At 30.5% G+C, this 18,917-nt stretch overlaps 2 protein-coding genes across 7 annotated transcripts in view; both read right to left on the reverse strand.

Moving 5' to 3' along the window:
* LOC124536027 (supervillin-like) overlaps positions 1 to 15,862 on the reverse strand; it is a 208,404-nt gene extending 192,542 nt beyond the window's left edge. For 3 of the 4 annotated variants that reach the window (XM_047112411.1, XM_047112410.1, XM_047112408.1), the window contains exon 1: positions 9,193 to 9,376. The gene's annotated coding sequence lies outside the window, so the exon portion shown is untranslated. Of the gene's footprint in view, positions 1 to 9,192; positions 9,377 to 15,607 lie in introns of those variants that run through there. The other variant, XM_047112409.1, reaches the window with a different exon arrangement.
* A 1,111-nt stretch (positions 15,863 to 16,973) lies between these two features.
* LOC124536029 (probable serine/threonine-protein kinase DDB_G0282963) overlaps positions 16,974 to 18,917 on the reverse strand; it is a 118,669-nt gene continuing 116,725 nt past the window's right edge. For 2 of the 3 annotated variants that reach the window (XM_047112422.1, XM_047112421.1), the window contains exon 3: positions 16,974 to 18,712. In XM_047112422.1, coding sequence (XP_046968378.1) covers positions 18,549 to 18,712 — 164 coding nt within the window. In that variant the 3' untranslated portion in view covers positions 16,974 to 18,548. The remainder of the gene's footprint in view (positions 18,713 to 18,917) is intronic. The other variant, XM_047112423.1, reaches the window with a different exon arrangement.

Consider the following 18,917-nt stretch of genomic DNA (forward strand, 5'->3'; position numbering starts at 1 on the left):
GATGGAAGAGGAGGCCTTAACCCAGCTGTGGAAAATTTACAGGCTGTCACTTTACTTTACATTACTAAGAAACAATCAATATCCTAATTTAAGCAACTAAAATTTAATTATTACCTGAATTAGCATCAAGAAAAAAAACTTTTAGAAAATATTATGTGGTGGGTAGTTTGGTAAAACACCTGAGAGACGGTCGTAAGAAATAATAACCGTTTCTTATATCAGCATCATGACACCAAGCCTAGAAACTAATATTTTATCTATCCATACCCAATTACAACGACTCAATCACTGTCCAAAAAATAATACAAGAATACTTAGTGGTCTGTTTAGCGAAGTGACTTGCAAAGCCAAACGAAACTATATTATAAAAGACTAATTCAATAACAAAAAAAATTATAAGTTCAAGTGTGGAAAGCACTTAATAGCAAATACCATTCCTGTGTATTTAACTATACATAATTAGTTGTTTAAGCATAAGTGAACAACGGGTCCGCGCGATGACTAGCACTTATCACGAATACAATTTTGCAAGATTAATAGCGCAGAAAATAAAAGTCGTTCAGTTTAAACATAACGACACCATAAGCCTTACAGGAAAAACATCACTTTGACGTCAATTTACATTTGTTTTTACATTAACAGCCCGTAAATTTCCCACTGTTGGGCTAAGGCCTTTCGCCGGTTCTTCTCGGGTTAAGGTGTTCCTTTTTCGGAACCGGTGGTAGTGTTTAATTTGACTATCAATAAGTGTACTTCTTCTGTGTTGAATAAAGGAATTTGGGTTTGAGATTGAGTTTCTCCCTTTGAGGAGTAGGATTGGGACATATTCACCATGCTGCTCTAATGCAGTTTGCTGGACACACATTTGGCAGAAATTCGTTGAAGTTAGACTAATTCAGGTTTTCGCCCGATGTTTTCCTACACCACCGAGCATGAAATAAATGTTAAACTCAATTTAAGCACATGAAAATTCAGTGGTCCTTTCCTGAGTTTGAACCCGCAATCATCGATTAATATGCACGGGTTCTAATCACTGGGTCATCTCGGCTGACGTCAATTTGTAATTGGATAATCTCCATTCTATATATTCGAATATATGAATTAATTAATTTAAATCTCACTTTAAAAGAAAAACATGAATACGGTCTATTGCACAATATGAGATAATAAATTGTATAAAAAAGCGTGAAGTTGGCATTCATTAATTTCCATGCAGAATAAATAATAATTAAATTAATTTAACCGTCGGTAAAGAGAAACTAGGCAGTAGTACTTAGTGTCTTGGCGATTCTTCTTGGTATATTATTGTACATTCGGAATTCAAAGTGCACTACTGACTGGAACACTAGCTTTTTGTCACATTAATTTGTGTTTATTATAATTAATCTCTAGTTCAACAGTGAAAAAAAGCATTAAAAAAAATCTTGCCAGTGTGAAATGGACCTTTGCCCAATGGTCTCCAACCAATCCATATTACTTGAATAAACTCCAAAGCAACCTCTGCCCAGCTGTGGGACAATCGTAAACGCTACTTTCATGCCCTTTATATTCGTACTCATTGTGATATCCGGTCTAAATTTACTTTATCATGATATTTAAAGTCATCTAAACGTTAAAATACCTACGTGTATTTATAGCTGATGTTATAAATCACCGCGTTTCGACGTTACGAGCAATATTTTATCATATTTGAGATATCTCCAATGTATATCCCTTAGTCACTGAGCTCGTCAGCTACAACATCAATTTCAATATTCGAGGAAATTTTTAAACGAGACCAATGACGATTATATATGACAGCTATGTTATCATTCTCACGAATACAAACTGGAACGGATTCTGATACCCCACTAAACGACCTTATCTGTTGCTGTAATTTCAATGTCTTTGAAACATGGCACCAATATTTCATACTTCACAGATAAACTCGTTGAGGATTTAAATGTGCTCAATATATTAGTTAGTAGTGGCTTTCTCGCGGTTTTGAAACTATTATTATACATTGATTTATTATTCTCAATTATATTCAAATACATAATTGCGTGTTTTATTGGTTTTGATAAACCACTTTCAATACAACCTTAAATAGCGATAAAAAAAATCCGTAACCATTTTGGAAGAACAGTGCCTTAGAACAATTCAAGCAAAAAAATTATCTAGTTTTCCAAATTTTAGTTCTGATATCTTGCTAATAATATTACATTTTAAAATAGCAGATACTTTGAAATCTCAGAAACATAATATTAATCGATTTATGTATACATATTTAAATAATAAACTTAAAATTTAAATCACTATTATATAGCAAGCATAAATAAATTAAAAATACAAATCGTTGATATCGAACGAAGTCGATTGGCAGCGCTTCGACATTGCCGAAAATTTGAATAACAATAACACTTTGCCAATAGGCACATGTGACCACATCGTAGCCAATTCACCTTTTTAAATGAGCAAAAAATCCACTAAGACTAACAAAAAAACAACATGAATTACATCATAGCATTCGTATCATGATGCAAAAAACTACATTGAGTTCCATCAATCTTGGTATTGCCAATGCAGACGATTATAAATCGAAACGATCGTTATATAACACTTATTTGCAGAGTTCGATGCATAAATCATTATTCTCTCCACATCCCGCTCCGGGAGCGAAACAAAAATAAATTCAGATCGCACTGAAAACGATCTCTGCACGAGGTCTCGAGTGTTCGCGATAAGGGATCGAGGACATTTTCATATAAAAGAGGGAGTCCCGAGTGTCTCTTAAGAACATTAACGATAACACTGACGACATAAATATAAGAAAACAGCGAGATCATTAAGGCAATACACATGGGATGCACCGTTAATCTACTGAATAGCTTACGAGGCCGCAGTTCTCGATGGTATGAGTTTGAGCCCCAGGTCGGACCGTTAAAATATTATTGGATATTTGCGTCGATGAATTTTCAGTCAGCAGCACGGAGTCCGGTAATTGGCTGTGTTAACACACCCGTGCTTCGGCAAGCACGTAACACTTTTTTTCCTGTAGGTGAAGTCTTTCGACTAGAATCAGGTTTCACGTCCCATTGGATTATGAGAAAATAAAGTGTACGTTCATGTTTGCTGACACACTTGAATACTACTAGGTACACATTCAGCGCAAATGGCTGAACTCCCTAGAGAATAGCCGTCGTAGCCGAAATTGGTCAAGAAAACATCACAAATGTAGAGACTTTTAGCTAACCCAATAGATCAGACTTTTCCGCCATTTTATTTGAAAATATCACATAACTTTACTAGATATATACGAAGAAGCAACTTTATAGTTATCCAAGTGTAGTATGGAAAACAAACAAGTTATGATAAATTTTGCACGTGACAATGATAAATTGAATGCAAAAGCTATGCTGTATGAGGTTAATTAGAGTCTATCAATAGCAATAGTGTAGTTATTGAGACAATATTATGCGATAGACTGTTATGACCGCATATTTAATGATCCTTAATAAAACCTTGCAATTAAAACATCGGATTATACAACAAGCCTTATCGAACAAGCAGTTATTATTTATAACTCAATTGAATTGAAAAATGTATATTAAAAATGGTTTTATGATATTTTATGGTATGGATCGCATTTGATATTGAATTCTTATTCCTCTCTACGGATTGAGCTAAAAATTTCGCAAAAAAGAGTGCGAAATCTGGACACAATTGGCAGTTTGTAGAAAAGTAAAGTAAAATAAAAAATTGAAATGAAAACTTACGATTTTATTTAATGTAAACAGTAGCAGACGTTATTTTATACTAAAACTTTCTCCGAAACTCGTTGTATCGTATGTTAAAGTGTTATATATATAAACATTATAGTATTATATTTTATACCCATTAATTACCGAAATTAATTTTGGATAAGCGTAAACATGTTTTCATTTCAGTCGAGTGTTTGACGCTGTAAATATACCCATTCCTGGAAGTTTATCTTTGAACGTGAGCTTAACTTCACCGTGACATATGATATGAATACGATAATACTATATGTCAATATTAACACAGCTCATAAACATAAATGCGACGAGCAGTCGACCGTTCGTTCGGAAGACTTTCCTCACATCACAAACTTGTTTTACGAAACACTCCCTCGATACTTTCTTTGTTCATTTACGTAATGCGAAATTAATAATTATAAGTATTCAAATTTCATCACGTACATTTTATTAATAAAATGTCAAAACGTTTAAGTTTTTTATATTTGGAAATAAAGTAGAATTACAACTGTTTGTTTTATCGTCAAAATGTTTTGTAGGTACTTCAAATATACCATATCTTTCATATATCCTTGGGCCTCTTTTGTATTTATTTTACATCTACTCTGCACTCTTTGGTATATTTCGATTTTCAAAATTAATCTAACCAGTGTAACAGATACATAGGAAATCATATCTTACTCGAAGAGCCTAGGCGGCACATAAGAAAGTATGTAGGTACTTTATGCACCTTAGAGAGAAGTATTGATGATTTCGAATGTAAAGGTCCTACATTTCCAGAGATATTGGGGCTTGAATAGAAGAGTACAAGTTTCAATCGAATCGTAGAGTACTGTCGATATCTCGACGTTCGACTTACCGAGGTTCTACTGTTTAAGGAACAGCTAATGATTCTAGAGTGCCGATATGAGCGAAGACGACTACTTACTAATAGACTCATAGGTATATGGGACACATAAAGGAAAATATATCTCATTTCATTTGTTATTTAAAAAAAACGCTAAAGTAATTTTCAATATTACAATCGAATTATGGGGCAAATAAATATGAATATCGAACAACCTAACCAATATAGAAATGTTTTAAATAAGTCACTTAATGTTCTGTAAATCATTCTCAAGACACAAGTCATGTGCACAAATATATTATCGCAATTTACAAAAGTCGACGATGAATCAGAGCTACGTACTTCTCTGGCTATTGCTAGGAAGCTATTAAGTTGATTAGAAATGCCCGTCAAACGGTTTAATCTCCAACTAATGGACATATAATATATACACTCAAACAAATCAATTTCTCTATGTCTCAGTTTATTTAATGATTCGTCAATTAATGTGACTAATATGGATTGGATGTTGAAATTACCATAAGGTCATTTGAATTGCATTGCGCAATTATTCAGAATATACTGAGAGATACAAATAGTCAGCAATCAATACAATGAGAAAGACAAGACTGAGCTCGTGACGACTCGTCTTTGGAAATTTGTGATATTAAAAATATATATTGTTCTAATTGTAGCGTTATTTTAATATTACGATAAGCTACATTTATGGAATGACTTATCAGTTTTTTATGTTGACATTATATATCTTAACCAGATAATATTAAAAAGGTCTATAGATGAATTGAGAGGTTATTAATTGTCTAACCTCCGCAACATGACAAGGTAAACTAGTTATATATAGGGTTTCGCCGTCATTTTCCTATGCTTATAATGTTACGACTGACAAATTAAGATACATACTAGACAAAGTATATTATAAATTAATTGAAATTGAAATCTATAACGTCTAAAGTTTATTTTCGCAACCAATTTGAATGAGATTTTTAGTTTGATTGGTATGAAACATTTCTTGGACAAAATATAATCCTGCAACGTGTATTTTTTCCTATTTTTTCTAGAACTTAATTAATGCACTTAAAAGTCTGTAATACCTTTACAAATAATTGAACTTTTTTATCAGAACAATGCAAACAAATTGTAATAAAATGTTCTATATATATTATCAGAATGTATAGTCGCTGTGACAACAGGCGAACGAGACTTAAAATAAATACGACTCGCAAAAAAAAATTGGTCCAATCAGCATCCGCATTTGGAAGTATCTGTAGTCACTTGAAGTAGGTCAGGTTTGGAATAACTGTACATTATTCTTTTACAATTAATATTGATAAGTGTTATTATTAAAACAAAGATACCTAACTAAATAAATGGATTTTTTTTCGTAATCAGTATTGGACTGTGATTGACTTGGGAGACGCAACAGAATTATCTATTAATTAACACACGACTTGCTTCATGTCTGTGTTTTCTTCGATATACAATTAAGTATTTTAATTTAAATTTCTTCGTCAGAGTCCTATAAAATTTTAAAGACGTAATCATATACCACTTTATGAAAGTAAAATAATGATTATAAAGATAATGAACATACATTATTGAGTATTAATTTGGCACGTCATAAATATAACCCTAGATATATTTCTTCATTGTAAGGACCTTTACGACCACCGTTTCATTTTTAATAATTATTTTTACAATACATTCACTACTTGTGAAATAAAATAAAATCAAATACTGCATCAATTTTGAATCATAAAAATTTTAATTGGTATTTTTCAAGAAGTAATGGAACCAGAACGCTTGAAAATTAACGAATTTAGCATTCGTTGATTTTAACGATTTTTTTTATAATCCAATAATTGTTTTCGTGTACCAAATAGTATGTTTTATGCGAAAACACTTTATTTTTTTTGCAAATGTCAAACCGAACAACTTGCCCCATGGTGGATTGATTTACCACGCGAAATCGGAAACTTTCTCTTATCTTATCAACAATAATAAATTTCGAATTATAAATTGGTCATATTTTATCAAATTCGATACAATATTACAATAACACTTATTCTTTTAAATAAGTTCCTATTTCAATTATTACGATTGTGCGGAGAGCTTAAAAACGCGAGTTTCGTTGCAGTCCCATAAAGGTACCGTTAATTTCGAGATATGTTTTTATGTTCCATTGTTCTTTCATTCAAGCAATACATCAAATTAAAACCCGTAAATATAACCTGGCAAAGGCCTCGTCCTTTTGAGAAAGAAAAACGCTAAGATTCTTTAATGCGTTCGGTGCGCCAAACATGCAGGTTTCTTCGCAATATTTGAAAGAGAAACAAGATACAAGAATTTAGTTCCTTTTTTAACACACAATCTTCGGTACGGTTGAGTATTCTACTCATAGCATTAAACTCGGCTTCAATAAGTATAAGTACGAAACTCACAATCGAATGTTTCAGGAAATTATTTTCAACATAATTTTGTTGCCTTTCATTGATAAGATTACCTTACTTCTATAAATATCGTGGCGATTCCCAAACACACTAATTAAACAAAAAATAATATTATTACAAATGATAATCATACATACAAACATGATAATCAACAAACGATCGATCATACTATTTTCAGAATTGTAAAATCAATATGAGTAAGCATATAAAATTACAAAACAGTGATTTCTTAATAATAATATACATATGTAGGATAGGTCTATAGCTCTCCTTGCTCAACCAAGAAAAGTATGCACATCCTTACTGTCGTAATAAGCGCACTGCGTCGTATATCGTGTAAACACATGCAACGTCACATCAACTTTATCGACTCGCCTTAACAATTTTCTCTTCATAAAAGGTCTTTAGGTATACTTTAAGCTACAATGAGCATTTGATCGGTTTATATTAAAAAAAAAAAAACGAAAATAGAATGCGTTCCTTTTATATAAAAAATATACTAAAAAAATCCATACATTTATAACATTCTAAAATTGAATATAATTTTCTGTTTTAATATTTATTTTGAGCGAACGGTTTGGTTAATCGAATATAATATTTGTAAAGCATTAGCGAGTTAAAAATAACTCGTAATGCTAATATGGATGTCATAGAATATACTTCTTTTGAGATTTATAACCACAAAGCGAGTGATTCAACGATAAATATAGATCAGTGGACGGCGACGGTTTTACAAGAATGGAAAAACATTTATATATGTTATTTTATACAGTGTAATTACACGATATATAGAAAACAATCCAAAGATATACTAACTAATATTACAAATGCATCAGTTTGTTTGTTTATTACATTTTCACTACTGATCCTCATGAATTTGATTGATGATGGATTTTACATACATACGTGTAGCTGTACATTAGGCTATAAGGTAACATCTGCAACCGCTTGTAACACGCAGAGCCGCGGTTGGAACGGGTACGTTAAAGAAACTTTAGTTAACTCATGATAATATCAACTTTTGATCCAAATTGTTCCATTTTCGAATTTATGAGTCACGATCCGCCTTTTTAACGTCGAACTACAGATGCAGCTTCCGAAATAAAAAACGGTATGTTTGGTTATCTTACAACAATTTCTTAAAACATCTGTCCTTTTGTGGACGTATGCAACATTTCAAACAAGTTTACAACATTTTAATTCATTCTTGTCATGCTATTAACTATTTTGGATGTTACATTCGCAATTTCGAATGAACGCGAATTATTTAGATAGGTCACACGGTCAAATAGAGGAGTTACTAATTAAACAAGTTACTATTTACATTAACTAGTTCATTAAATGTTAAAATTTTAGTTTATGTGAAGCTAAGCTATTAAACCCATTGAAATTTTTAATTAATTATTACATCGAATCATTTATTTGTTGTTTGAAATAATAATGGTAAATTTAATCATTTCTCGTAATCTCGATTTAAGTCTTCAAAATACCATGTTGGTCATCATATAAGAAAACGTCTTTCTAAATCTCATATGGTTCAGTTACTTAACGAATGATACCTCAATCAAAATTTCTTTTGAACAGATAATATGTTTTAATTGTGCGACAAAACAACCTTATCAATTTTATTTTCGTCTATAGTTATGCACTGAACAAAAGATTAGTTGCTATTTTTAATGACAATACGATAATAGATAAATGTAGCGCGTTATTAAACAACTATCAAGTTCATCGACACAGACTATTTAAGTGCGAGACATGTCCGTTTAAACCATATTTAATATTCATGACTGTTAAGGTCATGTCTAGATTAAAGTAACGGCTCGATTCATCATCGCTTATGTTAATGTCAATTTTAGTTTTTTTTTTTTTTTTAATTCAAAAACAAATTATGTCTATGGATAGTTGGAAGAAAGTTATACAAACAAGGACAAAATATCTTGTTGTATTCGATTAAGTTATTTTAGCGACTTTCTCTCAATTTAACAGATAGATGTAAAGTTTAACGATAATTGAATGCGCGACCAGTGAAATTAACGGCTGCGATTATATCGATAAATTGCGTCCATTGCATGTTTCGTAAATGATACCGAAAAAAATATATATAAAAAAATATATATATTTTATAGGTGTCACGGATTACCTTTTATAGGAGTTATCGGCTTGGGTTGCGAGAATATTCGATTTCCAGGTCGACATTAATTAACATACACTAAACACACCACTTTCCTTGTTTGGATTGTCGCGAAAAGTACCAGGATAACAGAGAAACGCAAGAGTACTCAGAGCGCACCTGTTAGCGCGACGATAAGAACGATACTGGCGCGAAGCGACCCATTAGTCGCGCTCAGAACACGTCACGCGGAAGCCGGTTCTGTCCTGGACACCTCTAACTTGGAATAATATCAAGAAGCAGATGCATTTGTAGATTGAAAAAAAAAAACAAATTATTTCTTATTACTTTTCTTTTAATATAAGGAACTTTTAAATTAATTGCTTGTTGATTATTCAACGTATAAAAAATAAATTAATTTAAAAACACTAAGCTCTTTGCATATTCATTTAAATATCATCAAGCTTGCAAAAAAAAGGTCTTATGGAATCTTAATACCATAGTTGAGTACAAATCTCTCGAACAAGAATATATAATATGTTTTGGTATTATATTACTTACCATAAAGAACAAAGTATGAAGGTGAACGAATATACCGCGTACGTTATTTCCGTTATGGTTTCATAAAATTGCATCATGACACCATAGTGGTAATGTTAAATACCGGAAATAAGAAATTTCAAATAAGGAACTAATTTTTGCCAATGTGACCTTATGGCAAGCCAAATGTGGTGAAAGTGAGCTTACTTGGTCAACTCTGTTCGATAAAACATTTAATGGAAATCGATTATCATATTAAACGGGTTTACCTTGTTTAATTCACTCGATACGTCGTCATCTTAAAGATTACCATTTGATATACTCGAAGCGATTTTCTTTTTTTTAATGTGTTATTAAAACAGACTAAACCTCAATAAACATACATAATCAAGTACGTTTCCGGTTATTATTTTCCTAGACGAAACAAATTTTACTACACTAATGATGATGGATTAATGGATATGTTAAGGCAATACGAACTTTTTTCGAAGATTTGAATTTTTTGCCGAAATTCTGCCATGTCTATCTTCTCAAATCACGCTCTGTGTCACCCGACCCATACCGATTTATTTGTGAAACGATTTTCTTACCCTGCCTTCTCGATAAATACTTGTTTGATAATGGTAGATTTTCTTCATTCTAAGTTCACGAGTCCCATAGCTTTGAGAACCTACCACCCTTTCCTTAATACGGTCACACCGTCAAATTAGTGATAGTTTTTACAAAAGTACAGAACACACCAAGAAGGTAAGTTATCTGGAGAGAATTCTATGTTGATACTAAATCTAGTCTAGTTGAATACTCATCTGTGGTAATTAAATACCCTGAGTTGATTAAATAACTCACACTACAATGTTTTTTAGGATTAACCTCAGATACCAACAAATTTCTGATCTTATCGTTTGGTCTAAAGATTTATCCCAATTTACAATGTTTGGGAGTCGATTCCGTGTAACCCGTATCAAGTGCAGCCACAAAAGCAATACGTCCTTGCTGTAACTTCTTATCATTTCAACGAACTGGTGATAAGTGAGTAAGTGGTATTGTCATCATTGCTTACAGATTTTGTGAAATAATTTCATAAATAAAAAAACCGTTGCAATATTCACAGAATTTTATTTGATTAACCGATTTCATTTAAATTTTCGATTATTCTATTTTCGACAATCAAATTTAAAATCCTACATTTTAAAAAAAGAACATGTTCCGCACGAAAACAAACATTTCGAACGAAACCGCTAATCAATTTGAAATTGGAACTAGCCGGTTGAATAATTCGCTCGAGATGTTAAGTAAATGTGTAAAGTGATATCTATCTGCAAGCACTTGTCTTCAAGTCTCCGGCTTCCGTCTCCACGGTAGCAATATAAATCGCGGCCTTGTACCCTACTTTCGTACAGCAATTACAGAAACAATACATTACTTTTCCCGAGACATAGTCGCGAGAACATTGAGACACGTAGCTATCTACTATGAATATATGTACAATTGTTTTAATGTAAGGTTAGAATTACTGTGTTATCGCAATGACAGTACCATACCACATCCATTAAAAATATTCCAAACATTTTTCTGTTTCGCGTTACATATAACGCAGTACTAATAAATAAACAAAATTGACATATTTTTACTAATTAAAAAGTAAATACATCGTCGTCCAAATAAATAGAACGTTCTGGTAAAACAAATAAATATATGTTTAAAATAAGATAATATAAAGAGGTTAGATTAAATTACAAGTTAATATTTTTTTTTTATTTATTCTCTGCCCGATTGCCTGTTGGACCCTGGCCACCTGATAAGCGGTCAACTACACCCAAGGACTAAGCCACTTGTACAAGTGGTAATAATAGCTTACAAAAACTCACGAGTATACCTATACTAATATTATAAATGCAAAAGTGACCCTGTCTGTTAGTCTGTTGCTTTTTCACAACCACTAAATCCAATTTGATGAAATTTGCTTGAACTCTAACCTAGGATATAGGCCATCTGGCGACAGAACACTAAAAGGCGAAAGAAGCTGCGTTGACAACTAGTAAAAATAGTATGTAATATTCATTCCGGAATTCAACAATATTTAAGAAACGATATTCTTTTGGAGACAGAAACCGTAACATTTTATAACAATAAAATATTCAAGATTGCATTTAAAATGCAAATTATTTTTTGTGTTTCTTTCTAATTAGTTTATAAATAGAACATGAGCTGTAGACACGATTTATTATAAGTACTATGTTAATATTATTTCTTTTCGAAAATCCACGAAAAGATTAAGATTAAAAAATTTAAAAAAGGAAACTGTGACAATATTGTAAAATAAAATTTATTTATTTCGACACGAGTTGTTAGTTTAAATATGACGCGCAATGTAAATCCTAGGATTGGTTTAAATTATGAAAGTTAATCCCGTTGCTGCTAACCGTAACTATAACTGGTAGCTTAATATGGTACAACAAATCATAAATGTCAGGCAAAATGATCTGTGTTGAAAGCCATTAAACTCGTAACGGAATAGAAAACAATATAATTGTGTATTACGTTCATAATAATATAAAGTAAGTAAAGTAACAGCTTGTACATTTTCCCACCGGTGGGCTAAGGCCTCCTCTCCCATTAAGGAGAGGGTTTGGAACATATTCCACGACGCTGTTCCAATGCGGGTTGGTTGAATTCACATGTGGCAGAATTTCGATGAAATTAGCCTTCACCGCCGAGCACGAGATGAATTATAAACACCAATTAAGCACATATTTATAGTGGCGCTTGCCTGAGTTTGAACCCGAAATCACCGATTAAGATGTTCTAACCACTAGGCCATCTTAGCTCAGATAATAATATAACTATATTGATCGTATAATTCCTCCAACTTTACTTGCATACGGGAATTACTTTTTCCTTAGCTGTATCCCACAGTTGGGTTACTTCCTTTTTTAATTACGATCGTTACACTCAGATAAATCTATACCGGTATACTAATATTATAAATGTGAATGTAACTCTGTCTGTCTATCTTTCGCTTTTTCTAGGATTGCCATTCGTCCGGGTTTCTCAGGATTTGTCCTATATTAGAGGGCATCCGGCAAGCGTCCGTGGAAGGTTTCGAGTTGATTTATATAATCAATTTGTAACAAATTGTAATATGATTCTGTTTTATTAAAATAATGAATGATTAAGAAAGGTGATTAATGATATTTTAAACTGTTTTTAATACAATTAATATGTTAAAAAGATCTACTTGATATGTGCGGCTTTCGGACTCTAAAATCCGGGGTTTTGACGCGTCTTATCCTGTTTTTAAAACTTTAGAGATGGCAACCCTTTTTTCACGACTAAAGCAATGAACCGAATTCTGTGAAATTTGTTGTGAAGCCAGCCTCCAGACCTCCAAGGAAGGACATAGGGTACTTTTTTACCTAACTCATGACAGCGAATCACCTAAAACGCAAGCGAAGCAGTGATAGTCAACTAGTATTAAATAAATTGAAAATAAACTATAACTTGTATTACCAATTGTATAATAACTTTATATTCTTTAAACAAGTTATTTTAAATATTTACTTTAAGCTTATCTATTGTTTGTATATAAGCCCTTCTTAAGTTGCACCCAATTAAATATCTTGTTTACTAGTTAAACAGTTCATTAATCAGTCGTAAAAATGAGAATTTGTTTGTATCATAATTATATTATTGCTTTTAGTTAATTTAGCCTGTAATAGTCCTTTGAAATATTTTCGCTAATGGGTAGCTTCCAAGTCACCATACGGATGATACACGAAATCAGGTTTGAGATGAGTCTCGCCCTTTCCAAAGAGTTCTGCCGAATGCAAGCGGACAACACACTGAATGAAACGACAATATCAAGACACAAAATCATCGCGGCGTTTCAGAATTACCTCAAGAAAGAAATTATCCCGAAATTATAAAAAAAAAGTCTGGTTTTTGGTCTGAAAACTACAACAGTGCATGTGTTGATACCATTAATTTGGTCAAAAATTTTCTTTTACCAACAAAAACAAAACAACAGCGAAATCGATACCAGTATTTAGAAAACTAAGACATTTAAAGGAAACAGTAATTATTGCCTGACAGAGAATCAGTTACATATGGCTCGTTGGTTGTTTTGATTGTTGCAATGGATATTGCCATCATGTGTATTGTTGTGTGTTATTTTATAACACCTTCCTTTAAAATAAACTTATCAAAAATTACAAGAACCAATACTAAAATATTTGAAAAGGCATCTTTACGATAAAGTTTGTTTTTGTTACTTTTTTGCTGTATTTGAACAAATTATTATTCTGATTTAGTTACTTAATACTCTGTGGACTCTGCTTTAGACAATTATAATAAAACCAATAAAAAAAAAACCAAAATAAATCAAAGAACATAATTTGTAGTACTATATACCTACTTTGTTATATTTGTCAAAAATGGTTTAAATTCCCTCAATTGGCTATATAATTAAAATATCAAAAGAAATAAAGATAAAAACAATAACAAAACTACGAGACTAAGTATTTATAATTATTCTTTTTGCCAAATTTTTTATACCAAAAAATTAAAAGGAAAAAAGTACCATTTTTATTCTGATAACTTTTGAAATATTACCATAACAATATTAATTGTAAATATAAAGTTATATGTTGGTACTGTATTAATATTGTGCATTGGTCATCTTATTTGAAATATCATTTACAATTTAACTATATAGTACTCGATGACGATTCACTTTTATGTAACATCCATGTAGGATGTTATCCTAACAAGTTTGGCCTTAAGGTCCCGGAAGTTATTTTATGAATGGGCACTAAAAATAGCACGAGTTTCTTTGCCCAATTAGATGATGGTCCAGATTTATTGCTTCCCATATAGTGTGATCGTTTTTATGCTGCTGCAAATATATATTTGCTTTTTAATCATTTTGGTATAATTATATAGTAATTGTACTCTTTAAAAAGATTAAGAAATTACTAACAAAATTAGTTGTTAAGTAAGTATGTTATGTTAACAGTGCCATGTTTGTTTTGTACACATTTCATAAAAAATATTATTGAAATGTATAATAAAAAAATATATAAATAATTATGTGATAATAGACATGATATATAAGTTTCAAAGAAATATTTCTTCATGTCTGTATGTAAGACTTGAGAAATTAAATGCAGGTGAGTAATAATAAAAAATTGCAATAGTTTGGATGTACTTATATCATTTCTCAACTTTCAAGTAATAAAAAATATTAAATATTTTAGGCACAAAATGTAGCAACAAACTTTGATACTTACCTTATTTATGCTTGCTTAAATATAATACAGAAAAATATTTTGCTTAAAGCATGATTTATAATAAACCACAATTGTTTTGTAATATAGGTTTTGTAATTAATTTTTAAGTCTAGAAAGAAACCTTCACTTTTTTTAGCTTGGAATGAATGTTTTGTGAGTCATATTTACCAATATATGACAATTTTACATAAAGATTTTGAATCTACATGCTCTAAACTATAATACTAACTGTATAAACAAGAATGAGTTACTGTTGAGCCATATTTAATAATTTAAATAGTTGTTTGAAACTTAGGAATATAGTTTTTTCCAACTACACTTTAGTATTTCGAGTATGTAACAAAAAAGTGACCCAAAATACGTCATTTAAAATTCTAATAACTTGTTGCACGAGCTTGAGCAATTCACAAGACAAAAAAACATACAAAGTTAGTTTTAAAATATTCGTATGAAGTCATACGATTTTGTAAATACATACAATATGTGATAACGTCAATCAACTCGACATCTTGCTTATCTAAACAAGAAATACACTTGTGAATTAAATAAAAAAGCATTTTTTATAACATATAAGCACTCTCGAATATTCGCAAATAATAAAAATATAAAACCGTTACCTTTTAAAAACCACAGCACTGGCAGGTTTCAGGAACAAAGTAGGTTGATGTTATGAACTCTACAGTAAAAATACACGTGCAATCTCACATAACAATGTCTGTATAACTCGTAATACTACAAATATACAACAATTACTGTCGATAATTAACAACCAATGATAAATGTATCGTTAATTCAAAAATTAATAAAAACGTAAGCAAAAATATTTCACAGCATGTTACGCGACGCAACCATCGTCAGTTTTTCTTGTATTGGTATTGCACATTCTAAGACAGATGTCAAGTTCAGTACAATGTTGCCAGTTGCTTATATTTTTATAGAAAATAAAAAAAAAAAGATTTCCAACCAAATAAAAAAAAATGACAATTATTATTATTGAATATAACTGTCTTAAATATTTTTTAAAAGAGCGTTATTGAAATAACTAGAACTAAATTATATTCATCTTATTTTTAACGCCACCTATGGAAAATATTAGGTACTTCGTTCTGTACGTATACACCAGCACAGCGCTTTTTCTAGTTCGTACATTATTGTGTAGATGTCTCTATAAATTACTTATAATTTTCTTTTAATACATTGCTAAATATGCAAATACGATTCGAATTTAAAATACACATATTTGTTTACTCAAATTACCCATTCAAAGATAGATATCCTGTTTTCGTTAAAATAATATTGTAATGAACAAGACATTCTTAAAATAATAGTAAATATTTTGAAACAACATAATTAATATCTGAGGATAATGTTGCTTATAGTCTAATCGTTATAATAGCGGAACTCGTGTGACTTGTGTGTAGTCGTTTCCAAATCAATCTTTGAAATTTTATTTATTTAAGTAATTACTTCTTTATTTAAAGTAAAATTTTACTTTTTGTGTTTTTGTGAAGTAGTTAAAATGCCAATTTTTTCGACGATATTGACAGTTGATAGTTATTGTTTTCCCATATTATATGCTATTTTTCGTAAAATATCAACTACGTTTTTAGTATAATAATAACTCTTTTTTATTATGTTACTAATAAGTCTTAAATAAGAATTGTTTTTGGCATTCATCAGTAGGTATTAAATGTTATATCAAATATGGCCCATTTATACAATTTATAACTTATTTTACCATTATTCGGTAATAGTAGGTATGCTTATTATTTTTTTTTTAATTTCTTGTATCATTTTACCTCAATGAAATTAAATAATTATTGTCAAATAAAGAGAAGCAATACTGAATTGTCTTTTCGCATGAATTCCGATACGTATATTTATTTTCTAAGTTGAACTGAATATAGGTAATGACTAGACATAATATACTTTATCTAAAATAGTTATATATTTGGATATTTAATTAAGAAATGAAACAACATATTAACTGAAACATTTTATTTGAATCATAACTTTTTTTCATATAAATAACGCTCTTTTAAATCGTAACTGGAAGCCTCTACATAAAAGTAAGTAGTAATTACACATACAACGGTAGAATAAAGTACAATAATTGGTAATAATTATACACAAATTAATTACAATAGCTTAAAAAGTAATATCGGAGTAAACTCTTAAAATTGGCCGGGAGAGTACTTATCGTGGCAATTGATTTTCACCTAGAAAAAGACATTTATCATTAATAATGTATATTTATTTACATTCGCAATAATCATAAAGGATTAACAAACATTAATTCATGCAGCTACAACAAAAAAGTATGGTAACATTTCGGCCATTTTTGAATTAAATGAATATAATTTAATTTGTCAGTTCAAATCAATTTGCGTTGATATTCCTAAGAGCGACTAATAGCATTGTATTTAACACTTGGGCAAGAGTTATTTCTGCATTAGAGATGCATCAAATACTCAATTCGCAAAGTTTGCATCGAATTCACGTTATTTTCTCGTATAAATTACTACTTAAAAGAACTTAAAAATCTTTTTTTTTTAAGATGTTAATGTTGATTTTCAATAAAAATAAAAGGATACACTTCGAGGTCAGATAATGTCATTTAAGCTCATAATGCGTTATTTATTGTAATTATTAAACCCCGATCTAAATATAAACTATTTCGATGATTAGCTAAACTTTGTCAATATTAGGCAGTAGAAGCAACTTAATAATAAAATCAAAATAGAGGTAGTACCGCTTGGATTAATAAGACGATTGTAAAATTATAACAAAATCTCAAAGCGATACAATAATAGTAAATAACGTTAAAGTATATGTGTGAGTATATAAAACAAAAGGTAAGAAATTATATCATAAAATAAAACCAAGTTCAAGTGCATTCATATTAGGTATTGTTTACAATTTAAAGTGTATTTCATACATTATGCAATATAAAACACCGACATGAATGCAATTGTATGTATTTAAAAAAATTAAAATAAAATTACTTAACTAAAATACATGATGACATAATATCGGTAATAAAATATTGTTTATTATTTAAATCGAATTGCAATTCTTATCTAAATAACATTGGGCCAGCAGTGGGATGTTTATGGTTACCTTTATATTAATAAAATCTAAAAACACAACATTACAAACATAATTAACATGCAAAAAGGTAAGTCATGCATAATTACTTACGAAAGTAAAAAAAAAATAACATATAATCTTCATTCGCTGTGGTCATATTTGGCACACATTTAAGGTAATTTTTAATTTAAATAAGCACAAAAAGTTAAAATATAAAATCACAGTATAAAATCGTATTAAGTACTATAATATATTATTGTTAACCACGTTTCTTTTTACAATATAATAAAACCTTCTTTCAATGAATTACTCGATTAATTCATATTACAAATTTCGAAAAAAAAAAACATTCTCATTATTCTATTCCAAGTTTGAATTTGTGTGCCTAAAAAGTTCGTTTTATATAATACTTAAAACGTAACTATGGTACATAATATTCTTAGAGTTAATACGTTATAGCGTCTAATATCAAATTATAAGCATAGCGATGATTGTGATCATTGCCAACAGCAAGCCGAGCAGCGTCAACCAATCCAGGTCTGCCAGGTGCTGCGAGAACATTAAGGTGTAGGAACAAGCTAACATCAACGTGCCTGAGTCGTGCCAATTGCGCTTTGACTTCGTATTATCGCCTGCCGAAATAACAGAGACAAGACAAACTATAAAAATAAAATAGATCTACATTCCAAAACAAGTTAGGTATAAAAATATATGGTTAAAACACTTGAAACAATCATTCGATACGATGAACATAAAATGAATCGGACAAAACATCGAGCGGGATGCAAAATGATCAAAGTGAAATCCAAACACCGTGCATGATAAGTGACCACGTAC

This window comes from Vanessa cardui, chromosome 16 (assembly GCF_905220365.1).
Source record: "Vanessa cardui chromosome 16, ilVanCard2.1, whole genome shotgun sequence".
In the NCBI taxonomy this organism is placed as follows: domain Eukaryota; kingdom Metazoa; phylum Arthropoda; class Insecta; order Lepidoptera; family Nymphalidae; genus Vanessa; species Vanessa cardui.